The 25,935-nt window shown below is 42.2% G+C and overlaps 8 protein-coding genes across 8 annotated transcripts; 2 read left to right on the forward strand and 6 right to left on the reverse strand.

Annotated features, from left to right (window-relative positions):
- Nucleotides 1-131: 131 nt before the first annotated feature.
- Nucleotides 132-1,122, forward strand: MELLADRAFT_105544 (uncharacterized protein; the record flags this gene model as incomplete). The annotated part of the gene is made up of 4 exons (XM_007408853.1): nucleotides 132-319; nucleotides 473-497; nucleotides 574-931; nucleotides 1,013-1,122. The coding sequence occupies 4 exons, from the start codon at nucleotides 132-134 to the stop codon at nucleotides 1,120-1,122; spliced, it is 681 nt and encodes a 226-aa protein (XP_007408915.1).
- Nucleotides 1,123-8,099: 6,977 nt separating this feature from the next.
- MELLADRAFT_105545 (uncharacterized protein) lies at nucleotides 8,100-9,915 on the reverse strand (the record flags this gene model as incomplete). Its single annotated transcript, XM_007409090.1, has 2 exons — nucleotides 8,100-9,735; nucleotides 9,836-9,915. 2 exons carry the CDS (start codon nucleotides 9,913-9,915, stop codon nucleotides 8,100-8,102), a joined length of 1,716 nt encoding a protein of 571 aa, XP_007409152.1.
- Nucleotides 9,916-11,508: 1,593 nt separating this feature from the next.
- Nucleotides 11,509-13,095, forward strand: MELLADRAFT_123276 (aspartic peptidase A1; the record flags this gene model as incomplete). The annotated part of the gene is made up of 6 exons (XM_007408854.1): nucleotides 11,509-11,889; nucleotides 11,968-12,102; nucleotides 12,248-12,366; nucleotides 12,454-12,533; nucleotides 12,598-12,912; nucleotides 12,980-13,095. 6 exons carry the CDS (start codon nucleotides 11,509-11,511, stop codon nucleotides 13,093-13,095), a joined length of 1,146 nt encoding a protein of 381 aa, XP_007408916.1.
- An 884-nt stretch (nucleotides 13,096-13,979) lies between these two features.
- MELLADRAFT_105547 (uncharacterized protein) lies at nucleotides 13,980-14,600 on the reverse strand (the record flags this gene model as incomplete). Its single annotated transcript, XM_007409089.1, has 1 exon — nucleotides 13,980-14,600. The coding sequence occupies one exon, from the start codon at nucleotides 14,598-14,600 to the stop codon at nucleotides 13,980-13,982; it is 621 nt and encodes a 206-aa protein (XP_007409151.1).
- Nucleotides 14,601-16,651: 2,051 nt separating this feature from the next.
- MELLADRAFT_85410 (uncharacterized protein) lies at nucleotides 16,652-17,241 on the reverse strand (the record flags this gene model as incomplete). The annotated part of the gene is made up of 4 exons (XM_007409088.1): nucleotides 16,652-16,671; nucleotides 16,736-16,775; nucleotides 16,849-16,968; nucleotides 17,038-17,241. The coding sequence occupies 4 exons, from the start codon at nucleotides 17,239-17,241 to the stop codon at nucleotides 16,652-16,654; spliced, it is 384 nt and encodes a 127-aa protein (XP_007409150.1).
- Nucleotides 17,242-18,151: 910 nt separating this feature from the next.
- Nucleotides 18,152-18,989, reverse strand: MELLADRAFT_74637 (uncharacterized protein; the record flags this gene model as incomplete). The annotated part of the gene is made up of 2 exons (XM_007409087.1): nucleotides 18,152-18,559; nucleotides 18,637-18,989. A coding segment is annotated over one exon (280 nt), but the record flags the coding sequence as incomplete, so codon positions are not given.
- Nucleotides 18,990-19,528: 539 nt separating this feature from the next.
- MELLADRAFT_43078 (uncharacterized protein) lies at nucleotides 19,529-20,074 on the reverse strand (the record flags this gene model as incomplete). The annotated part of the gene is made up of 3 exons (XM_007409086.1): nucleotides 19,529-19,849; nucleotides 19,925-19,994; nucleotides 20,065-20,074. Coding segments are annotated over 3 exons (401 nt in total), but the record flags the coding sequence as incomplete, so codon positions are not given.
- A 1,542-nt stretch (nucleotides 20,075-21,616) lies between these two features.
- Nucleotides 21,617-25,122, reverse strand: MELLADRAFT_77508 (acylpeptide hydrolase; the record flags this gene model as incomplete). Its single annotated transcript, XM_007409085.1, has 8 exons — nucleotides 21,617-21,728; nucleotides 21,800-22,409; nucleotides 22,475-22,663; nucleotides 22,770-23,031; nucleotides 23,120-23,169; nucleotides 23,262-23,475; nucleotides 23,535-24,851; nucleotides 24,920-25,122. The coding sequence occupies 7 exons, from the start codon at nucleotides 25,059-25,061 to the stop codon at nucleotides 22,277-22,279; spliced, it is 2,307 nt and encodes a 768-aa protein (XP_007409147.1).
- Nucleotides 25,123-25,935: the final 813 nt, after the last annotated feature.

Consider the following 25,935-nt stretch of genomic DNA (forward strand, 5'->3'; position numbering starts at 1 on the left):
GATCTTCCAAACTCTCTGACCGATGGAGAATCAAATTGACCAACTGGCTAACAAGATCATTGAAGCTGCTGCTAAAAAGAAGACTGTGCCAGGGTGGTGAGTGAGCCAGACCAGGGAACCGGACTTTAAATATGAACTTATGGTGTTTGAGCTATGTCGAAACCAGTGAGAGTATTCGATATTTAGTTGGAATCACTGGCAGAGCGGGTTCAGGGAAGACGACTGTTGCGGATAGATTGACAAGAAGAATAAATGAAGAAGTGGTTCGCTGTAATGGATCTACGGGCTCTTCGGCTAAGGCTATAAGTCTGGATGGTTGGTAAGCTGTTACAAGGTTAGAGAAGATTGAACTGCTGATTGGATAACCTTATATTCCTTATGCGTTGTCTAGGCATTTTTCGTGAGCTTAAACAAGTCATAGACAAAAGGACTTCAATATTCGATCTGTGCTGATTGGGTATTCTTCTACCAGTCGGGCGATACTAGACGGGTTTGAGGTACGTTGACCGACTTTCACCTGGAACTTGACTTGCAAAGTCCCCATAAAACCTCTGATCATAAATAAATATTTAGGATCCGATTGAAGCTCATCGGCGAAGAGGGTCCCCTGAAACTTTCGACGCCAAAGGTTATGCAGCCTTCGTAGCCCAGCTCGTCCAACCCACTAACACGGCACTTGAAGCGCCGTCCTTCTCGCACACGCTTAAAGATCCCGTCGAGGGTGGGATAGTGATCCAACCTGATGAACAAATCATCTTGCTTGAAGGACTCTACGCACTGTTCAACGAGTCGCCAGATTGGGCGGAAGCCTGTAAAAAGTTGGATTTTAAAGTCCTGATCGAAGTTTCGAATTCAGTAAGTGGTGAAAGACTCGTTCAACGGCATATGAGGTCAGGAATTTGTGATGATCCAGCGGAAGCTCGTCAACGGGGTAAGTAACTGCTCAGCAGATAAGATTTGTGAGAGAAGTGAAAGCAAGGACTGAACAAGAATGATGTGAGGGGCGGAACAGTCGAGACCAACGATGCACCTAACAGCGACCGACTAATGAGACACATGATCACGCCGGACTGGGTACTCGAGAGTATCGACGATTCTTCGATGGAATCCGAGGTTCCTTGACGAGCAGGTCCTTCCTTAACTCTCGAGCTATCTTCGATACGTTTGCCCCCGGTCAATAGGTAGCAAGGGACTGTCTTTTGTTTTGCTGATGGGTTGGTACCCTACTCACCTACAGCAACTTGCAATTATGGATGCAGCATTCAGGTCCCTAATGAGGTTGTGGTGCATATTCAGCTCAAGATCAGCTCAAAGATCGAGACAATCTGGTGTAGTTGCAGTCACCTCAGTTTGGTTTGTTATAAACAATGCATCAGAGTGGGTAAATCCAAGAATGTGTAACAATCCCATCTGCAAAACCAAAACTTCACTTGTTGACTGAATTGTGTACAACTGAACTTTAATGTTTACCCATGATACTTTAGACAGCTGAAATGGGCTTATTGAGCTTGATCCAAATATGTGAAGCACATGTTGAATATTATATTTCCAAGAAAAGCAGGCATCAAACTTCTGGACCTAGCACTCCGAGGCATCTTTGTTGGCAGTGTAGGGACTGAGGCTGATACTTACAGTCAATTTAAGAAACCTTACAAGTGAATTGGCGGGAATTTGTTGCAAGGTTTTCTTAAATGACTATATACTGCGGTTGAATCTTGATTTTGGCCCCAGGAAGGCCAAAAACTACCAAAAAATGGGTGCTAAAAAGATTCTTTTCTCCAAATAAAAACCTCAATAATTTTGGACCCAGCCACTTTTGCAGGCAGGTTTGTTACACATTCTTGGCTTGACCCACTGTAGGGTCTTCACTTCCCTCATAGTAGTTGTCTTGGAGGCTAAGACATCCTCACCTGGCATTCAAACACTAGACTGCCACAAGGTGATATGTAAAAGGCTGAGTAATATTAAGCAAGCTTTAGCCTTAATTAGGTCTCCTCCCTGGCATCTTCGCAACTCTCTAGAACCTTGCCCTCATTATTTGCTGCCAATTCTTTATTTCGAACCCCATTCTGTCTCTCACCCTGTGGACTTGAACTGCAGACAATCCCCATAATTGTGAGGGTGAGGCAAAGGCCAAGCCATTCACACCTGTGGGGATGTTGACTAATATTAGTGTGTACTGAATTTTGCACAATCACAAAGTCTTTCACAGGTTTAAGTTAGTCACAGGTTAAAGAAGTCGGTTTTGTACCTCCACTGTCAATTCTCAACCTGCTATGCTCCCATTCCACTGGGGACAGATATCCATCCAGATATTGGGGATGGGGCTCAAAACAAGCCACAAGGAGTTTGTTGCTGGTACTCAAAGTGACTCAAAATTTTGGCTTCTATTTCTCCAGCTTTTTGGTTTTTGTGTTGAATGCATATGAGAAAGTAAAGACTCATACAACAGTTGCACCTCAGGGAGTTCTAGCCACTCAAAATCTGATATTCCTAGATTCAACTCTGAGAGTTCCATAAATTTACTGCCACCACCTTGGGTAACTTATCAAAGTCCCTTGCTGCTTGCTGTACATTCCAATGCACAGCAAGGGACTTGTGCCAAACTCAAACAAACCCATTCCTCAGAGTCAAGGTGTGTGCAGGAGGAATTTTAGCATTCCATCTAGATGATGCCTTACTACAGATTCCTATCTGGACCAAAATCAAAAAGTGTGAACTGACCTCTTGCACAGATTTTGCAATATTTTTGTCATGAGGAAGATAATTCCTTCCTTTGCCAGCATCTTTGGCTCAGAAGCCAAAATCCAAGGAGTCCTTGGATCTTCTCTCCAAGAAAAGATGCATTCAAGAAACCAAGCCAAGACCATGGCAAGGGCTCAAATTTTTCTTGAAGGCCCCTCTTGGGTGCCCTTTTACTTGCGGCCACTATCCAAGGACTCCTTGGATGTCTGCCTCCAAGGCAACTGTCCTTGCAGTGCTCTTGCCTAGAAACTGTCTCAAAGATTGGGTCTTGAAGGTAAGTTTGTATGCAGGAAGGACATCACATATGTAATTTATCACAAGCACCCAATACATTGCCCAATTTTAGGCAAGAGGGTATCAACTTCCTTGGGGGGAAATAGTGTACATATGCAGGCAAGGAAAGTCCACATATCTTCTCTCTGGAACAGATAGAGATCTTAGGTCGGAAAATGTGAACATGTACAGTCAATTTCATAAAGGTTGAAATCAAGGTTTTTTGAAAATCAAGAGGTGGCCCGTGCACCACCTGTGACAGGTCTCAAATATGCATACCAAAATGCTTACATAGACAGCATAGACACAATAACTGAAAAGAACCTCTGGCACAGTTGGATGAATGCCCTCTACATGGGTATGCACACCCTCATAAGACGCACATTTTTGAGTTCAAGCCCGAGTGGCTTTCTTTTATGTCATCACAACTTTTGACAAGTTTTTCATATTTGCTTTGCTTGTTGTCATAAACTAAAAGAATGGGAAAGCTATGCTGGTTTTGATTGCTTGCATTTCCTTATTGCCATTTCATCCTTGATTCTAGGCAAAAAAACGGTGGTAAAAAAGATAAGGGCAATGAGTCAAACACGGGAGTCCCATCAAAGTTGCACCACCCAATCACGGTTCTTGACCACTGCGCCACCAAACAATTGAAGGGTTGGGGTTGTTGAAAGTCTTGGTACTGTATGTTCATTGATCTGGTATGCATATTTGAGACCTGTCACAGGTGGCGCACGGGCCACCTCTAGATTTTCAAAAAACCTTGATTTCAACCTTTATGAAATCTACTGTATTTTGAAGAAGCCCCTGCAAAAGAAAGCCATATAAGGCTACTTTGACTGCAGGGCTTCCTCTACTAACCCTTGGTTTAGTAGAACCACTCTGTTTAATCCCCATTGTTCTAGTGTTGCAAAGAATCACCAGATCCCTGTTAAGTTACGCAAGCATTTGAAGAACTACTAGTTCTCAAAACACCTTAGAACTAGACCAACTCCCAACCGTAGGCATACAGCAGGCCATGTTAAGCATACTCTTAGTTTTAAAAGGATGATCAAAAGGAAATACTGAGATCATCTCACCAGAAAGAACTTGAAACCATTACAGGTGCATTTCACTGGTTCAGCAGTCCTACATACCCAGAAGGATCTGTTTTCAGGACTCCAGAAGTAAGCTTAGTACTTTTTACTTCCTCCATAAGTTGCCACCCTGACAGCATGACTTGGCAATATTACATCAGAGTTGAGTCCAAAGGTTTTCTTGAAATCTGTTGGAAATATGGAAACTGATGAACGAACAGTTTCACTCGGCAACTTTGGATAGCAAAGGTTGAGCAGATAACAGCTTCATCTGTTTTTTGTCTCTCTTGATCAACACATCAAGGTCACCAGGCCTGCTCTAGATTTCATTCAAGCCTGTGGCATCACCTTCACCACAAGAGCTTGTATCTGAGACCATTGTGGCAAAACTTCCCAATTCAATGGAGACCACCATTTCTCTGCTTGCAACTAAGCATCCTTTGAAATCTAAAGATGTGTTAACTGATCTTGACGCCTATCTTGTCAAATTCAACAAGAAGAATCAATGTGACAAAACCATTGTGTTATCCACCATGACTAGTTGACCTGCACACCCACCTGGACAAGGACACCACTATCCTTACCCTTGCTTTGGCAGATGCCATTATCCTGTTAGATTTTACCAAACCCAACTGGTCAATAGCATGATGTAATAAATTTCATTTTCTCATGTTATCATGTTGTAGTATAATTTCCTTCTTTCGTTTATCACAGTTGGATTAAATTTTGCATTTATAGCATGTGTATAACGGTTATTAACCTAATCTTAACCTATGTGGTGGTTGCAGATTCTATTGTACTTTACCTGGTTATTTGTGATGGAAATAAAACTGATCAAGAACTTGATATACAATCTTGACTGAAGGACAACTCAAGATTTGAGGTTATTTGAAGAGATTCATAATTCATATTCTGAATGTATTTTTAACCTGTTATGACAGGTTAACAAGAATGTAACAAATCCCTCTGTTGCTGTTCATAAACCTGAAGCTTGTTATCAAGCCTTTCCTCACTTATGACCTATTGATTGCACCACTCCTGTAACTTGCAGTAGAGCCACAACTGCAGTGCTTCCAGCGGCAGAATTGAACAATGTTATTGAAACCAGTGCTTAATCTGGTCACCCATCTTCTGACAACAATCTTATCCTCCTTGACAGCATGTGTTCTGACCACATGGTTTCAGCCATCAATCTCTTCAAAAAATATGTTCCTGATGTCTCTTTGGCTGGTGGAATTTACATTCATATTTTGAGTAAAGGAGATATCATCTGTAATTCTGCTGGTGGAAATATCAGCTTGTTGGCCCATCACATTCTTAGTTGGGGTAATTCTTTGATCAGTATGGGTTGCTTCCTTCAAGATGGCTATGTGTTATATTGTGAGAAAGGCACCATATTTCTAACCAAGGAAGCTTTTGCTTGTTTCTGTGGTGATATTAGAAATAGAGTAATTAAGCTTGGTATTGACATAGACACATCAAATTCTCTCATTTGCAACAAGTTCACTGTTGCTTGTTATGATTTATTACATAGAAGTTCAGGTCATACAAACTCTCATCAACTGCAACTGATGTATATTGTAAAATTTCTGGATGGTTGGCTTGGTGAAGATTGTGCTCTGTCTGAGGGGCATGGCCTTCCATGTTCCAATTCTCTTCCAAAGTATACTTTTGCTCTTCAAGCCATCCATAGTGATCTCAGTGGCAGGATCTCAGTTGAATATGAAGGTGGTGGATTGTACTATTTTGAGCTTACTTATTTTTTTTACTAATTACAAATATGTGCACATCATGAAATCAAAAGCAGAAAATCTTTCATGCCTTACCAAATTCAAGTCTGGAGTTGAGATGCCCCATGGTCACAGAATTGTAAGTGTAATGAATGATCAAGGTGGCAAGTATCTCTGAAGTGAATTTAAAGAACTTGTGGAAGAAAATGGTAAAACTTCCTATTTGAGTGCTCTGTATACTCCACACACAACCCAATTTCTGAACATGGCCATTGAACCACAGCAAAAAAGGCAAGAACAATCCTTAAGCATTATCATCTTCCAAAGTTGTTTTGGGGTGGGGCTGTTACCAAGGCAGTCTCTTCAGGAAAGGTAACTGCAATGACAAAAATCAATATAAAACGCCTTATGAACTTTGGTTTAGTCAAGAATTTGATTACTCAAGATTGAAGCCATTTGGATGTTGTGCATGTCTTGATACCTAAGAAACTTGGCAATAAATTTGATGATACCTCAATGGAAGTTATTTTGTTATATTATAAATTTTTATGATGAATTATTACATTTGTCTTGATGCTGGAAAATTAAATCCAGTTTATTCACATGATGTTACATTTGATGTGAATTGTTTTCCTGGAGTTGAGAATGTTGTGTCAGGGGCTTGTGCTAAGAAAAAGTTTCCCACTGTTGATCTTCTTGCACAATGTTGGTAATTTTGCCTTTCATTCCATCATCAACACCACCAAACACTCCACCCATTCCTTCTTCAACACCAAATCAAGTTGGGAGGTAAAGGTTTACAATTGAAAGCTTGTGCGGGAGATGAAGGTTTACAGTTGATTTTGTCCGTGGGTTTTTAGGTTGGGTTTTCATATTTGTGTACCGCTAATGTTAGGAGATGGTGCGGTAAATTGTAAAAGAAAGAAACAGGAAAATGTAGCAACATCAAGCACAAAAGTGGAATATAGAGCTGTGTACAAAAGGGGTAAGGATTTAGTATGATTTCCTCACTTGTTGAATGATCTAGATATTGCTTGAGAAGGTGCACCAATGTTGAATCTGGATAATCAGAAGGCAGTTGCACTTTTGGAAAATGAAAAATTTAAGTCAGGAACTAAGCATGTAGATGTTAAATATCATTGGTTGTGGAAATTAGCAGCAAGCAAAAAACTCAAGGTGACTTGTGTTTCAACTGATGATATCAGAGCAGAGATCTTCACCGCTTTATCACCCATAAAACATGAATTTTTTCTTCTTTGATGGGATGACATGATGTAACAAAGATGGGGGGAATTGAGATATGAATATCACAACGTGTAGCATCTCTCTTCTATCATGCACTTATGTTCTTTTGCTTACATCATGTAATTGTTTGAAATTTGGTATGACATCATGTTTTTGTGTTCTCATAAAAGATTCTCAAGCATAATTATTGTTTCCTTTTTCTCTTCATCAAACTCATAAATATTTTTGTCTCAATCTTTGTTTCTCTCAGATTGTCCAAATCTTTTGATCAGTGTTTGTTTCACTCATAAACTAACAACAAGAACATTCGTAGATTCTTTGTTTGTTTGGATGAAATGTGGGAGTTCATTCCACACAAGATGTTTGGTGCATGGCAATGGTCAGTGTAAGACGGTCTTGACCTATTGTATCATGCGTTCAGCCGTGAACGGAGTCCCCGTCCCAGCCGCCGGGAGCTGAGACTCAGGGACCTCAGGCCGCGATCTCCGGAAAAAAGAGGGCTATGTATCTGGTACATCCACGAGCAACACAGAAAACTTCAGAGAAAATGATAAAAAATACTTTATATCTAGTATGTTTTCATCCTTACAATATAAATAGTAATCTCAAACATCAGAAAAAAAGAACTTGCAAAATGGATGCTCAGAGTTGGGAAAATCAAAACATATTGTAGCTTACACACTTTATATAAATACCTGAGCAGAAGAAAAAATACGACAAACTAAAACAAAACTAGATAATCAGAAAAATGCAGACCGAGTCATCACACAACAAGATTTCTTTGTTGCTTCCCTCCTATCATTCCAAGAAAAGAAACGAAAAAAGAGAATGCAATCGATCGTTGGGGGGGGAAACAAGCAAAATACAGTGTATGTGAAACGAACTAATTGAATCCTATGTCCATCTTCCGATCATTTACACATATCAGAAGCGATAGAAGAAATGTCTGCCTCACAAGCGGGAAAAATAAGAGTGCCTTGTGATGATTGATCGCGTAAGAAGAAAACCGTGTAAGAGTACAATTTTGACATCATCTGGCTCGGCTCTTTCCGCGTAAAGATGGCGTTTCAGTGTGACCATTTGTTCGGGAAGGTGCAGTAGATTGACCTGTGTGAACAGTACCATTAGGTTCTTGCTTTGATTCCATTGTCGAAGCTGCGACAGCGCTCGATTCGGTCTTGGTATTTGAGTTCTGGCCGTTACATATCTCGTCATAGCCATTTGCACACACTTTCACAATCGCCCACAAAGCCCTTCTACGTTTATCCACGCTCAAACAACCATCTCTGACCTCCAAGAGCCTGTCACGATAATCGGTTAAATCACCGAGGAATTTCGAAATTTCGATTGTACAATCATGGTAAGAATCAATCTGTTGCTGAATTGAAAGGTTTTCCAACGAGCCGTTCCCAGACGCGACACTGGCAGGATGGCTTTTGGTATTCGATCCTGTAGATGCACCGTTAATCTTCTGCGAGGTGTTGAGTTCGCTAGGTTGGGTCTGCTGGCTCGCGTGGAGTCCCCTTACATCATTTGGAGGGCGATACATCATAGGTACGGTGACTGGATCAGAAGAAACAAACAATGACTGGATGAAACCTGGTGCTTGGGTCAGAATTTGGTATCGTGGATCGAGCATCAAACGATGAGACTCGTTGAGGGAATCTGATCCGCTCTCAAGATGATTTGTTGCATCACTTGAGCCGCCGAAGACCCTATGAGACCGAGCGTCCAGTCCAGGCTGCTCCATGGATTGTATTCGACGACGTCCAGGAAGTGCATTAGAGGAAGTTTCCTTGCCTGCGTTGGCAACAGAGTCATTCTGCGGCGGTTTTTGTGCTATTGATGATGCGGTGCTCTTGCCATTCCGAGTAGAATTCGATAAGACCTCCTTCGATGTCGGTGACAAAAAAGCGCGCTCGACCACTTCAAACCATCGCCTTCCACCCAGATCACCTCTCAAAACTTCAACCAGCTCGCCCATGCGATTGCAAGTACTCTGATCTGCTTCGACTAGGCCTGTTGCACTATTCGCAATTTGATGGAATGTTCGATTGGCACGTGAAAACATTCGAGATAACGTCGTGGACTGTAAGACATCGTGGGGGGTCAGAGGAGTTGGAGGCAGACAAGGGTACGCTGGTACTAGATATTCATTGTTCTCATCTCTATCTTCATCCTCCGTGAGATCATGTACGTCGGAGTCGGTGGTATCTCCAGTTGAGACTGTTGAGGAAAGAGATAAAATTGAAGGCGTTGGAGACTGGAGGTAGGAAGGATAGAAGGGATTGCGGTTGGGCATATTTTTTCGGCGCTTTCGGAGAGGAAGTCTTGCAGCCTGTGATGTTGACGATCCAACCGAAACCAGGGCATCGGTTTCGAATTCAGCTGTCGGAGGTCGTGGTCGCTTTCGATCATTTGTGTGGTTTGCTGTAGCATGGACTTGCGCTGATTGAGCCAAAGAGGAAGTTGGGAACCGACTCCAGGCAGAAGTCCATGATACCCTCTGGCTAGAGGTCTGTCCACGAGTCTTGGCACGCTCTGCTTCTGCGAATATTTGAAGACTCGCCATAGGATTGGCGGATATCAACAGCGATTGTGGGACAGTGATTGGCAATGATGATGAAACGACCTGTTCGACCATTGGATTCCGCATCCTAGTAGGACTTTGAGTACCATTCAATGAGAGAGATAGAGTACATACGTCAGTGTTCAGTTCCTATAAATCGTCAATGAGTACCCAGAACACTAGTGGAATTAACTTACGCGTGAGAAGAGGCTGCCGATGAGGAGGTATTGGTAGTGACACCAACGGGAGCTGACGAGTTGTTATTCGGGTGAGACATCAGAAGATATCCAAGAGGATGTTGAAAGAAGCAGGAGCCAATGTTAAAGATGAATGTTGATGAATGATGGTCAATAGGAAAAGGAAAAGAAAAAGATGGTCAACAGGAAAAAGAAACAGCTAAAGTAAACAGTCACTAAACGTTACATACAAACGCAACATGTAATCACTACATCACAAATTACAATGTAGTGACACTGCGGGAATCAACTTGTTTGAAACCCGATTGAGAGGAATTTCGGTGTCCGGGTTTGAAATTTCCTCGAATTGTGAATCTCGTTCACAACTCGTTTGCATTATGTTTGCCGATTTCCCTCGAGTACCCTAACATACAGGGCACTTGCAAAACCTGTGATTCCAACCGTTGGACTACATATCTCACCGCTCTTGATGTTCCCGCTGAACTGCTTTTTTTCGGTTGATTGAGGCCTGAAGAATGAGGATGAAGGTGAGGAATGGTGAAAGGGGATGTTGCTGTATGATGTGACTGTACATCCACGGGGCCAGCCGAGTACAGAGTACAGCCCGAGGGGAATCGGCAAACATAATGCAAACGAGTTGTGAAAACAATTCACGATTCGAGGAAATTTCAAACCCGGACACCGAAATTAAGCTCAATCCGGTTTCAAACGAGTTGATTCCCGCGGTGTGATGCACCTAACCTAACTAAGTCGCTGACTCATGCATAGTATGTAAACCCATCTTGCTCAAAGGCCCCGTTGACCGGTCCCGACTCCCAGTCATCGAAACCCATAAATTCAAGTCGTCAGCATATCTCCATAGAAGTTAGAAATCAGAACTGGAGAGGGAACTGACTGCAAACAATAAATCTCAAGCCTTGTCACCTATCAAAACGTTTCTCCATCAAAGGTAGAAGACTGAGAAAACTGTGCTCGCATTTATTGAAAAGGTTTGAGAAAAGTTTCACAACATGTATGTTTTCAAGTGATTTGATACTGAAGAATCGAAGCCTCAGCTTGAGCAAGCCAAAGTTGTATCTCGAAAGAACCTTGGTGGAAATAAATAAATTTGAGAGTTCAACTGCGGCATCTTTTCGCAAGATTTCATATCGTTTTCTTGCAAAACAGCAAACCATACCCTGAAATAAAGGCCGTTGATGTATTGACCATAGTCAATCCCGAGCGGGAGACATAACTGTGAAACCTTTTCAATGCGTGATTGCTTGCTATACTTTGGAGTTTCTTGGACTCTCATAAAATGAAATTGGTCAAAACAGATTCAAGGCGCTGCATATCATGGGGAAACTGCGGGGAATTTGGGTCACGAAGGCCGGATCATAGCAATGAGTAAGTTTGGACGAAAACGATAGAATTTGGATCAATTTGGATCAACTGCGAGGTATGTATGTAGGCGTCAAGCTGCGTCAAGTGTCAACATGATGAGCGTTCTCATGAGAGGATCACGTACGATAGCGGCCGGATGGACGATACCGAGGACCACATCTTGAATGCAGCGGAGTCGTATTTGTTTTTGATGGTGGCGGCAAAACTCCTCGCGCTCTTTGTCAAAAGCTTCTGCGATTTACAATTTTTTTTGACTCTGCTTCAAAATCTGCCTGTTGATTTCTTACGATATGCTGTCTATCAGTCCGGGAGGGATGATATGTCTTTTAGCTTGTTGCTTAGCAAGCGGAGTGATTGGAACACCATCAAAATTTTCACTGCCGCTCGTCAATACGATCAACCTTCATGGTATCGATGTTGGTGTGGGCGATCCACCCAATGTGCATCGCTTGGCAATTGCGCTTGGTATATCGAACACCTTGATTGGTGCTGAAATGCCTTATGTCCCCACCCGATCAACGGTGGATCTGAACCGACCTTTCCAAATCGATCATATGTATGGGAACGCATCCGGAAAATGGGTTAATGACACTATCAGCTTAGGTTCAGGGACCGATCAAATCGTACTTCCAAATATAATGGTTGGAGACGTCTCCTCAGGCTCCTTCATTGTTAGTCCCTTCCATAGCTTCCTCATGTCAGAGAATGAGGTCTAATCAAATTATTGACACTGTCGAAATGTATCACAGGGCTTTGGAAAATGTGATGGAATGTTTACATTGAACCGAGTGGGCGACACAGCAGCCCACCCAGAAAATGAATCTGATTGGACACCGATGTCTTACATGTGGCATCGCAACTTGCTCGAGCAGAATGTCTTCTCGGTAAGAACGCGTCATTTTGATGGCATCTTTCATGATCAACTTGTCAACAGACTGTCTCTGGCGTATACAAACAAACAACAATCATATCTAATTCTCTTCGTTTACTCTACATTTCTTCATCTTTTTTATATCTTTGGACTGCTAGCTCTCGTTCAAACCCACTCGTACTCTCGAGCCAGAACAAAATGGAATGATCACTTTCGGTGGCATCGAACCTTCTTTATTTATTGGGAAGTTGTATTGGTACAGTTGCAAATCAAACACGTACGTTGTGCATGTCCCACAAATGTTGAGCGGCCAACTTAGAGATAAAAGTTTCATTTATGTGTTCTGCTCTACATTTGTTCTCAGTGGGTGGGATTGGACAGTGACCATAAGTTATGGTGGCAAAAAAATGTATCCAACCCCACTAATGGCTGCCCTCGATCCTGGTACGTCACATTCTATTGGCAATTGTTTTTGAAGCTCAGCAGTTGAATCCATTCAATTTTTCAGCCTGGGCACTTGGTCCATGTTTGGCTAATGACATCTTCCAGGATTATATTGCTGGCATTCCGGGTTCAATTTGGGATTATGATGACTTTCAAAAGAATAATCCTATTGGTTCAGTCAATCGGCACGTACTCAAGATTCCAAAGACTTCAGTCAGTAAGATGAAGGATTTGTGCTTTACAGCAGCCGATAAGCGGCCGTGGTGTCTGACTCCCGAAGCTCAGCTGCTTCCTGAGGACATGCTTCCTGACCCCACCTATCGTTACTCATATATCACCCCAATTGGTTCAACTGTTGAGCAGGGCTCAACCATCGTCAGTGAGTTGAACGTGGCTACTTTTGTCAACGGTATCACGTTCTTACGCCTTTTTATTTATCTCATTAGTGGGTATGAAAGGTCTTGAACGTTTCTATTCAGTTTACGATAGAGAGAATTATCGAGTAAATAATCCAAATTTGATCACTAATGACGAATTCCATACAGGAGAAACTGATATATGATTTGACTCGCCTTACCCCGTAGATTGGTCTTGCTGAGACCTCTTGGACAAAGAAAAAGTTTTAAAAGAGGACTTCAAGTATTAAAACCCAGAGAAATTTGCCCTACTTTATCATTTTTCTGATACCAAAGAAATACGTGATTTTGGGACGTGAACCTGGCCAAGAAGGTGACATCGAAAGCTTGGACTCAACTCAGCTCTAAAATCTGCCGATGGCCTTGTCTAGATGTGTCTTTATGATCCATATCACTGTTCTTTACAAAATCAGGTCTTTCAACTTTGCTGTCAAAAACACGGCATATAAGCTCAAAATGTATTTTTCCCATAATGCTTTCTCTGTCCTTCGGGGCCGTGATGAACCAATTTCAAGTGGAGAGTTTAAGATCCAAACGATATTTGTCTCGCAAGGTCAGCTCCCTAACATCCTTCAGAAACAGGCAAATCTTTTTATGATACATGATGATCTATAGAGATATCTTTTGATTTTTTACGTTCATAAAACATGTACATATCCCAAGAGCCCATGACCAGAGGCAATAAGTTTTGATAACATTTTGGTATGTTGTTTTGAAAACCAAAAAAATGATGAAACGAAGCACAGAAGATCGTGAAATGAAGTACAGAGATAAAATTCAGTTATTTTTCGTAAGAATAGTGTAATCATAAGTTTGAAATGTGGTTTTTGATCTGTAGAAACTAAATCGTGCATGACTAGAGTCGACCACATCCACCAAAAGTGTTTTCAACGGAACAGACCGGTATTTGACACTATCTGGAATATCATTCGTCTCGCTAGACCAAATAATTGGTTCAGTGTTGCCCAAAACGTTACAACGGACGAGTTGACAGATTCAGAGCCTTATCTATGAGGGTGTGAAGGGAATTTCATCTTCGCTCTTCAAGAGTTCTTGGTCGTTTATCTCGATGAGAGTCCCCAGTATCAGTCAACCATCCTAGCCGTTTATGAGATGCTGGTATAGGGCCATCGATAACCTCGGAGCTGGGCGAACTCTCAGACTCTCCATCGTCGTATAATGGCATTGCCTCGATGTCCTCTCCATCACTCTGAGACAAAGCGTTCCAATCCGAAAAAGAGATGAACGAGTTATCGTCGGAATTATACTCAGATTCATCTTCAGAATGGTCATCGTGATGATCTAGATCTGCATTATGATGTGCTCCTTCCACTTCTTCATTGGGCCGTTGAACCAAGTTGTGGTGCCCTTGCCCCCTGAACGCTATGGAGTCTCCTTGTTCTAATCTTGGCAAAGGTTCCCGTTCTGTTGTAGGGATGAGCCCGCGAATGTCAGTGCGGGGAAATGTGGTACTTCTTGCTGCTGATCTCTCCGCGTTTGAGGCTTCTACTATCTTTCCAATCGGGAGCTCTGCTCTTCTAGAATGCTTACTAATATGGAGTTCTGAACGTAAAGCAGAATGATAACAATTCACTTGGATAACTGCGATGATGCTAAAGAAAAGAGACAACAGGAGGAATTGCTGATCCATTTTCAAAAACTTGGAGACGTGCTGAAGAAGCTTAGGAAAGACACGAGTAGAATAGAATATGCACTGATCCGTCTGGCTATCAAATCTTTGCACTCCCCAGAAAAGAACTGGCCTTTTTATACAGATCTAAAGCTGAAAAAAAAATTCTCATCAAGTCGAAGATTTTGGTGCTACAGATACCTCATCAGAGAAGTTTTACAGGAGTTTCCGCGACTCTGAGTAGTCTCTTCTCCGCACCCCCACGTAAGAAAGCTGGCTAATGGCCGACTGGACTCCACTTGGCTGTTGGTGACGGGACTCAATGACATACGCAACTGTCTGTGCTGCGTGACACATCGTGCAAGAAGTTGGCCAGGCGAGGTTAATCGACAATCATGCAAATTACTGGGCTTCAAACCAAGCGAGATGGAATCAATAATCATGATCCGTAGAGATCTGAAGTTTACATCCTTCTACGAAGAGTTGTTTCCGATGTCTAGACCCAGCTTGTCGCTGCGTTTGGGTTTCAAATTGGTTAGTACCCCGGATCGGATCATAGGGTCTGAAAAAGAAAGCAGTCAAGATGATGAAAAACAAGAGGCGTGTGCAGACACCTCACGAGACAAGAACGAGAAGAGACGATCACATTCATCCGGTCTTTCAAGTTCGTTGGGATTCTAACTTGGCATACTTGGGTCGCAAAGGGGATGAAGTTTTCTACCATCGATATCATCTATAGAAGCCAGTGCCTCAAGAGAATATCCACTACTGGTTCAGACGTAAATCTTAGATCAGAATCCAACATCGAAGGCCATTACTTTGCAAGGGGGATTTTTGTAATACCGGCTAACTGGTTTCTTGAAACACTTGTAAATACAAACCCAAACATAATAGTGAGTTTCTTGCCTGGACTCCCCAAAATTTAAAGTATCAAATGATGACATTTTTCATACAAACAAATCCCCAGCCCATACATGAAAGAGAACGCTCAATGGTGAGTATGCAAGGAGTGGTGGGGTTGCAGAATATTGCAACTAGTATGATAATTAGGATTTCAAATAAAACAACCCAATGAATATATATATTGAGATTTCCCTCAATCATGATGTGAGGTACCTACATGAATTAAACATGATCGGCGGACATTCCAATCTTATTTGCATATATATGATGCCTTTCATACTACCACAATCGTTTCAAAGAAAAATTAAGGATTTGCGGGTATTATCACGGGACCCAGAACTGATGTTGAGCCCATTCAACACGTGGTGACCGTGATCCAAACTCTAAATTCGAATGAATTGTGAACTTCATAGTCTTTTCAAAAACCAAAAACATGTCACAATCATTGACTCACCCCGGGCCCCAGAGATGTAACTCTTATAACAGTCATTATTGTTCGAGATTTTCCATTAAATGCGATTATCTCCCCTTCACCTTTGATTCATTGTTTGAGAGCTGAAGAATGCACGAATAAATCAAGATGATAGATTTTCAAAATATCTTACACATCAATCTTCGTTTAAGTTGTTCTGCGGCAAGGCTTCACGTTTCATGCAAAGTGTGGATTTCATCGGTCAGATCATCTTGAGACTAGTGAGAGCTGAAGCGTGATCTATGAGTGCATTACTGACGTATATTGAGTCACGTAGCGAAAGAAGTACACAAGGAACAAAGCACGAACCTCAAAATTCCCCATGGAATTCAAAAAATGACACTCGTATTCTAAAGCTCGGCGTGGGGTCTGATGATCCTTCCCTGTACGTGATCGGGTATAATTTGGGATTGGAACAAGAGCTCTTAGAAAACCTCTTGGCTGCTTTTTGGTGTTTGAAAGCTTTGCATGATTTAGCGTTCTATAGTACAAAGAGACGATTTTGAGATAGCATGTGACAAACTATGTTGACATGGTAAGAGTTCTTGCAGAGACAATAGAAATAAAGATTCCCAGCAGTTAATGCTTGAATCTTTCAATGTGAAGCAGAGTAGACAGAGATTTAAATGTACAAACAATCAGAGACTCTCAAACAAACAAGTCGATTGACCAAGTTGTCTTAAATTTTGGTGCTTGTCTAATGATACATTGACGTTGCTGAAATAAAAGTCAAAACAGATTACAAACATCAAAATTTAGTGTTGCGTCCCTCATAGCTTACTTCGAATGATCGGATTTCCTTTTGATGAAGAACTCATGGCCTTGAAGAAAGTGTTCAATGAGCGGCAACCAAGAGGAAGAATTATATTGATAAAAAATACTTGGATAACTCACCTCGCCAGCTATTTTGATTTTTTCACGTTCGTGAGAAATAACGTGTTCCACTTTCAGCGCTCTGTCCATATTACCCCTTACTTTTATCCTTTCAGCAGCGTAGAGTTTTTGAGGGTTGGCCTAGAACAGTGCACACGTAAGCATATGGGCCAAGGTTCATGAGCCATTGATGAACGGAAGAAGACTGACTTCACCTGCTGCCAATGCTACAAAATCTAGATCGGAACACCAAATGGTCACATCAGGCTTGATCGGTGCTTTCCCTTTGCCCACCCGGCCGGTTTTCTTCATATCAATGTACCAGATGGCTTCTACCCCACTTTGGTTCTTGATTACGAATCTACATAAAGCAATAGAATTGTGCATGAAGTCAAAGATTCTGTCTTTAATCATATTACTGAGGTTATATATGCTTACTGGTAGCACGTCTTGATTGCTCGTATTAGCTTTTTCCTTGAAGGAATTATAGACTGTGTAGAATCTGGCGTTTGCTGAAAGAGTACAAGTACATGCCAGATCATTATTGATCACATGGTGTTAGTATACTATTGTTGAGGACGGCCTTTGCGACTGAGCTCAACGAGGTCTGATGAGATTTTTACCGTCGGTTGGGTTGCACAACTGGTTTAATCAATGTTTCTGTGATTCACCTTCAACAACACTGCAATCAGAGCAATCACCTTTGAGGTTTCGAAACCATTCTGTGCCAGATGAGGATCTGCGAGGGTAGCCTAATGTAAATGATGATCCCATTGTTCATTCAGATCTTCTTTCTGTGCTGAGTATCAATCGACTCTAAGGATATCCAAGAGATTCAGAAGATTTAAGGATGAACCTACCCGAATCTCATCCTTGAGATCCATTGAAGAGGATGGAGAAAGCTTCGCAGGCATATTAGAGGTCTGAATGATGGTGGTTCTTGATTAGAATTGGAAATGGTATCTTGACTGATAATGGAATGTGGGAAATTGAGGATTGACCCCATCTTCAGGGGATTATCTATCACCGCATACAGTCATACCACCAATGTCACCGGCCAACGGATGCGATCAATTACCGGACAAAGAGCTGTATTGTACATGTGGTACATATCACTGCTGAGTAACGAGTTACATACTGTTTGGCATCTCTCCCCTGCTTGAACATGGAAAACAACAAAGATTTTGGGTTCAAGATACGAGATAAGATAGAATTCTTATTATCTTGACTGACTGAAGATTGGCAAAACAAGTTGCAGACCCAAATGGCTCAATCAATCCATTTTTGCATCAACAAATTGTCCATTCTGAATGAAGAAAGAAATCGATTGTAAAAAGAGAGTATGGGTATACGCAGATTTCCAAACTTTTGCCACCAGAACCCCCATAAGATCTTATAGCAGGACACATCATCATGTTGTGCAAAGGTATGATTTGAATATAAACAAAAAGTTGGAGGCTGACAATTTACTTGATTACAAAGTCTATTATATGAATTGCAGTTCTGAGACCAGTAAAGATCAAAAACACAAGAGCTTAGATCTTCAATTGTCCTCTTATCAAAAACTTACAGACACTAAACACAAGACTGCGAAAAAACTTCAATTTCACATCCATTGAATCCGATGCAAAAACTGGAACCAAAGGGGAGCTTGATAAGCAAAAAGTTTGTTTCACGATACTCTTCATGGGTTCAATTTGGGATAAAAGATCAGGTAAACGGATTGATTTTTCTAAAACAACACACCAATCATCATTGCAAATTGTCAGAAAACCCGTCAATTCGAAGAGATTTCGACTCAAGACTCACTGATCTGAACCACACGACTTGCATTCATAACTTGTAAAATGGACTATACATCAAGAAATAGTGATATGAGATTTTAAAGTAGTACAACCTGTGTCCAAAAGAAGTCGTGATTTACATATTTGTTTTTCCATTCAACCATTGATAGTGAGATGAGTTTTCTGATGCTTTGATTCAGTTGGACCTTATCGTCTGCATGAATCATCATCATCGCGGTAGAAAGGTTTAGATCTATGACTAGACTCTTTTTCGTATCGATCATCTTTTGTAGATCGTGAAACGTGATGTGAATCAGTTTCACGTTTGTAGCTTCGAAAGTCATCGCGCCTATCATCCCGTGAGTCATTGCGATCATATCGATCACGAGAATCACGAGGTGCCGGTGAGTATGATCTACGTCGATCATATGAATCTCGGTCGTCATCATGATTCCGTCTTCTGTCGTCTTTACTTCGTGAATCTATCAGTCAAGCAATGCATAAATGAACAAGTGTTATACATCCAAAGAGTTGGCTCTTTACAGATATCTGGATTGCGTACTTGATTCACCAGCTCGATCAGATGGACCGATTTCCTTGAGTAACTTCTTGATCCGTTTTGCATCTTTACGCGCTCTTCGATCATCTTCATCTTCATCATCACCACGTTTGGACTTCTTCCTTCCCCTTTTCTCATCCGGATCACGATGTTTCTTTTTACTTTCTTTCTTTTTACGTTTTTTCCTTTCTTCAAGTAAATAATTAGCCATTGGATCTTCTGGATCGATATCATTTGATTCATCACTTTGGTTTTCGTCTTGATCTTGAGTTATATGTAATTCAGGTAATGCATTCAATCTTTCACCTAAATCGGCATCTCTTTCTGTCATCTTACCTTCATTTGTACGTTCAAGTTGTTTATAATTTTTACAATGGTCTACTCTTAATGTTCTACCAAGCACTATTGCTCCATTTAAATTATCAACTGCAAGATTGGTTGAAAGTTGATTTTCATACATTAAGAAACAAAATCCTCTCGATTTGACAGGTCCGGCTTTGGTTTTCACTTGTGATTTTGCTTCTTCGGGGTTACCTGATTCGTTTTTAGTTTGTTCTGGTTTGGCTTTAGGCATGTTGATATCCACTGGCTCGCCATACTGTGAGAAAATCGTAATCACATCGCCCTCTGTAAGACCAGTATCAAGACCTCCGATATAAATGTATGCACTGTCTTTGTACTATGTACTCCGAATCATTTTGTAAGCTTCTTATTTCATTTGAAGAATAAAATGAGAAAAACACAGAGGGCGAACATCGTCATGCCACGAAGCTTGGATTCCTAGTGCAAGTTCCTTCTCGTTGATGGCCTTGGTGGCTCGGATGCTAGGTTTGAATGAGTAACGTTAGACTCTTGACCATGAGTTCAAGGACAGGAAAAAGGAATGGACTCAACTTGTTCATTGTTAAATCTGATCGTGAGGTGGGTGAGACAGGGTTGGAAAGGTTGAAAGAGAATGCCAAGTTGAAGGCCGAAGAGTGAAATAAGTTTATGTCACCTTAGGCTTATGTCTGTACTTAAGGTTCTCTCGCCGCATTCAATTTCTGTCCTTGGTCACTTCAGCACGGGATGTTCACCACGGTCATTCATGAAGCTCGTCAGTCAATTCGATCAAGGAGTCTTCGATTTTCTACCCACCAGCAGCGAGCCTATTGGATCAATCAAACCTTTGTTTCCCATTCACCAAAAGACTTGCTCGAAAATGTTCGACAAGCACTCTTGTTACCGAAGTCTACTCCTACTTCTCGACGTCCACCACTCTTATTCACCATCTCAAAGCATCTTCCCTCATCGGAGTTATCGGAACTAGTGACGATATTTCAAAGCCTTCAAACGAGCTACGAACCTATCGGTTGTTTATCCGATTCCTTACGCTCAGAACAGGAAGTTTTAGAGCCACAGGGCAAGCTACATAGTGTAGCGCTTGCCAAATGGTGTGGTGGAGAAGGCTCTCATGGTCTTAAAGCGATCTCCTTCAAATCAACTGGGTTCTCTCGATCACCCATCTCTGTCGGTCGGGAGATCTTACCTAATCTGAAAGATTCAAAAGAAGATGAAAGACTTGATTTAGCTTTAGATCTCGATCATCAGGATTCGTCCTCATTTAAGGATCAACAGTCAAAGTGGGATGGACTATGGTCCCGACGTGACTTGCAAGAGGAGATACCTGCTGAGCTGCAATCAATTCCGTAGGACAACCTCCTTTCCCTAATCATCGATATTTTTTGTTATCACTTCAAGAAACGTATCCTACTCTTCTCTGTATCTCAAGAGATCATCGCTGCTTAGATACTAATCCGTTTTGGATATGAATGTATGCAAATACCGACAGCCCAGATGACGTCACATCAATCGTCTTTTTTACTGCAAGCGCTCCACAACCCTTTCTAGAAGGATTAAAGACGAGATTCCCTTCAGCTTCTCTCCTTGGACTTATCGCAGCTTCTACACCATTTGAAACCGGTCGACCATGTACGCTATTTCGTGATGGATGGATCGGTGATGATGGTGCAGTAGGTGTAGCAGTGGTAGATTCATCTAACGGTCTTTCAACAAGGCTTCCAAAAGTACAATATTCTGGTCTACGCGCGTTAGGAAGACCTATGGAGGTAACTTCGTGAGTTGATCTAATCTCATATGTGCAAGTGCAATCATACACTCTCAAAATTTCTCATAAAACGACTTTGTGCAGTGCTCGTGGTAACATTATCTTGATGCTTAACAAGGAAAATGCTGCTCAGGCCCTAATGGCGTCCATCAAACAAGATTCTGAATATACCTCCGGTAGTAACTTACCCATCGGAAAAGAAGACGACATTTTTGCCGCATTTTTTTCCGCCGATCCCTCAAAGGTAAGACCGTTCTAAAAGAAGAATTGTCTGAGAGGTACAAGTGTGATAAATCTCATGTTTTGATCACATCACTTTCAGGACTCCGATTCGGCGATTTCTCAATCAGAGCACTTGTTGGAAATCTGTAGGATTGTTGGCGGTGCACCATCTCGTGGAGCCCTCGGAATAGACCGAACAGACCACGTCTCAAATGGTTCATGGGTTCAAGTTCGTTGACTTAGACCAAGTCTTCAAAATCATTAAAGATACTCATTGAAGCTTCTTTCTTTTCAACGTAGTTTGCGGTCTTCTCCGAAGATATTCAACACAAGACTAAAACACTCGATGGTCAATTTCAATTTGGCTGCTCCCCAGAGAGCGGTTTAAATCATTCCTCTCAGCAACTGGAGGGCACTTTTATCGCTGCTAGTGAACATGGATTCATGGCCAATCCCACGGGCGAGGGAAAAGCATTTGTTATCAGCGTAAAAGGTACACGTGGAGCTTTGTGAATTGATGAAACAGCTTTACCACACGCTAGGCAGCTATCAATGCTGTAGTATATAGTAATGAAGAGGGTAAAAGCTTAGCTCTTGGGGCTCCATCTCTTTTTAAGCCCATAGATGCTTGCACTACTTGATGAAGGATCATCATAGAACGTTCAAAGATTCATTGCGTTTCTGGCAAACATGATCTACGAATACTGTTTGCTTATAGAATTACACCTTATACAATATCTAGTGTTCTTTTACAATTGACCTAGAACTAGCGCCTCACTAGCTTGAAAAATGCTCAAAACTTGCCTCGAAACTTGCTAATTCAGCCTCCGCTCCGCTTAAGGGATGCGAGTTCTCTGGAAACATGTAAATTTTGGATGGTGTGCCTTGCGCCTGTAAACCATGATACCAACTATACCAATGGATGTGATATGATCAATTAGGAGCGAAATTGAAACGGGGTTCAAAAAGACTTACGCTATTCCTTGCTGATGACTAACTCTACGATCAACATCACCAAGTAGTAATAGTGTAGGAGTTTTGACTTGATGTAGTTGCGAGATCGGAGAAGCGGATTTGAGCACTTTGAAAGCTTCGTCGTTGATCATGACTGGCGCAAAAGATTCTCCCATCATTGGGAAAGGCAAATTAGCCTCCGCAAAAGACCTGTTGATCCGCGCGAGAAGATCATCGGATCAAAGATGGTAACATAACTCGTTAGGCTTCTTGGGCACGTTGAAAGTCTTCCCGTGCGGTTCTAAGAATATCTCACCAATCAGGAATGTCGCTTCCGCCAGCTGCCGTTCCCACTAGGTCAACCACTGGATTTCTCATACAGGCAGCCGTAAATAGGTCTGGATAACGCGAGGTAAGATGAGCAGTGATAAAACCACCATGAGAACCACCACTAATGATTGCCTGATTCGGATCTACCATCTTCTGCGCTCGTAGATAGTCTAAAGCCAATTTGCTGCTCTCGACGTCTGCCACACCAAGATGGTTGATAAGATGATTTACCCACTTTTGTCCAAATCCTATGAATCAACCAGAAAGGTCTCACAAACCCGTGTGAGTGTTGCGACGTGAAATAGCTCAGGTCATCGAGTAGGATTATTTGCGCACCTAGCGATCCTGGATAATTGATGTAGGCCGTCGAATATCCTAACAAAGCGCTTTTTTGTAAAGCGAGTTGAGATAGTGGTTATAACAAAAACTCGGGTCAGGTCAACCAATCAAAGCCTTCCTGTAGTTTCACAAAGCTCACAATGCAGCCGTTGTGGGAGAGAACTCGTTGACAGAGGTGGAGTGAGGTCCGCCGTGGGGTTGAATAATCACTACCGGCAAACGGCCTTCAAGAGTTCCTGCAGGCTGTAGTGTACTGGGGGACTTCGCCATGGTATACACGATTTCTGTAGGGCCATGTATGTTTGGCGGGAGCGCAAATACCTGGCTAGATGTCTGGAGAAGCTGTTGCTCGACTAGAATTTAATAGAGCTCAGACTATGTTCAATCGAAAACCGAACGGTATCAAACTTACTCGTCGTATTTGCTTGTAATTTTTCAACCGTATCCCAAGTCATAGTTCCATCCTGTGCGAGCATGCCCAGCCATATTACCGGAGGCTGGGTAGTTTGACTAAAGGAAGCGATAAGGCAATTTGCCCTGTCCGTGTTCCAGACCGTGCAACTTCCTGGGCTGGGACCTTTGTATCTTTGTACTTCTCCTGAACTAAGATCAATCATCAATAAAACTCTTACGGATCCCCATATAGAGTTAGTCACTAAAAATTGTTTCCCAGTGGTTGGATGTGACAGAAAAGGTTGTAAAGGTAGCTGATCTATATATAAACCTGGGAAACTGTTCTCGAGAGAGTCCAGATTTTCAGTACCGGCATCTTCTACAGCGGGGACCAATACTTTGTCTTCCATTGTCGGGATAGATACATAATGAAGTGCCGCACATGAACCGTGAGCGCCACCGACTGGATTACTTATGTAATAAACGTGATTGCCTGAAACTCTAGGCGAGCGAGCTGAAACATCCAAAGAGGAAAGCCTGCGAGAGGCTACACTGGCCGGAACGGAGGTTGTTGAGGATTCAGATGGCTTTTCCGCTTCTTTGAGTTGTATCTTGAGTTCGTAGATTGCAGTCAAGCGGTTTTGACAATAGATCAAGCCCATTCGTCGGCCGTCAGGGAGCGATGCAAAGCCGGTGCAAAATATTTGAAAGTAATCAAGATTCGAAGAAGATCCTGGTCCAAATACTGGTTGGCCATATACCACATCGGACGCAGATGAGGGATTTGTGACCTGAATGAGCGCTCTATCAGATTGTCGAGTATCTGATGAAACGCTGCCTTCGCATGGTAGTAGAAAGAGTGCCGGAAGGCGAATACCGTCAAGCTGCTCCCCAAAGTCAGGTACGTATCGATGTTTATGTGCAACAGAAGAATTAGCGGATTTAGTGGGAGTTTTGGTTTCGGCGACATATGCGATGCAAGCTTCTTGAGAATCCCAAGTTGGAAAACCAAATGTGTCGTTTGTTATAAACTTTCCATGTGCCTCAGTTACTTCTTTGCAGAATTTGAGCTCATTGATGGTAGTGTCCCATAGCTCGATGAAATTGGCTGAACCACATTTCCTGAAAACGATTTGCTTTCGACCACTGGGGGAATAGCCTTTCCAGACGACCTCCGATGGGACTTCTGATAGCGGCCCGCGAAGTACTGAGGGGCCAGGGAATGACCCCAAACGCGACGAATCCGATGAGGAAGTTTTTGCGATGTGAAATGCTTGAGAACAGCGCCGCTTTAGCAGTCTAACATGGTCCCTAATTGAATAGTCCACCTCGATTTCTGGTAGGGAGGTTCAATCGATCAACTTACTTGCAGATAGTCACATTGCTCCAAAGTCTGGCACTTACTAAGAGAAGAATCAGTCACGCAAACTGATGCAGCCGTGACGACGGGGATTGAAGCCAACTTAACATAAACGTCTAGCGCATGGGACGTTGCAGATCGATGTTCCCCGGATGCAAGAGTCGACATGATCGGCGTGGTGACCATCTATTGTAGACAAAAGAAAAATGTGAACCGACAAGGGAGAAATCGTTACGTCACTCACCGTGCCATCCAAAATCCACGGGCAAGAATTTAGTGACGAGGACCGGGTGCGAGTGGTCCCCCAAAATACTTCGTACCCGATCCGCTTGGCTCTTTACAATATTTTTCGAGTCCAGGGAAGTTCTTCTCTCATTGCTGATCATAAGATGAGGAATGCCTATTCAGCTATCCTCCGTGCTTCCCACCTCAAACCGCGCGCGTCCCCCGGAGCTTGCGGAGGAGGGACTTACGACTTATACACGTCTCCTTGCCTGGTACCCTTTTTGAAATTTGTGTTTTTTGGCCGTTTTCGACTCCATCTAAGCTACTCAACTCACCACTAGACAACAAACATTTCTGAATCAGCCAAGTTGTTCCGCTGCATCTTGTACTTCTTCCTTTCCAAAATCCAGATGTGTTTATTTGTATTTGTAGTCTTCAGTGGAGAACTGAAGACTGTAACATTAATCTTGCTTGATCAAACAACTGCGCTGACGGTTGAAACTATTCTCTTGTCCAAAACCTTTTAGACACTCAAAAGAATCAAGTATATGTATGATCACCTGTAGTCGCAGCAAGCTCAGAAATTGAAATTTGAAACTCTCAAACAAGAGCTCCTTTACAATTTTGAGCTCCGAAGCGATTAAGAAGAATCTGAATAGAACAAAAGATCAGGAAGACAAAGATCTACAATTTCATCATGTTACTTCAAACACTTGAATTGTGTAAAACAGTGATATGGAAGGATGAAGTTAGTCCCAGCCAAACTACAAAGGGTATCACGCGAGAACTCGTGTATAAGGCGCAAGCCCCCCCTCCGCAGGCTCCGGAGGTTTGG

This window comes from Melampsora larici-populina, assembly GCF_000204055.1.
Source record: "Melampsora larici-populina 98AG31 unplaced genomic scaffold MELLAscaffold_14, whole genome shotgun sequence".
In the NCBI taxonomy this organism is placed as follows: Eukaryota; Fungi; Basidiomycota; class Pucciniomycetes; order Pucciniales; family Melampsoraceae; genus Melampsora; species Melampsora laricis-populina.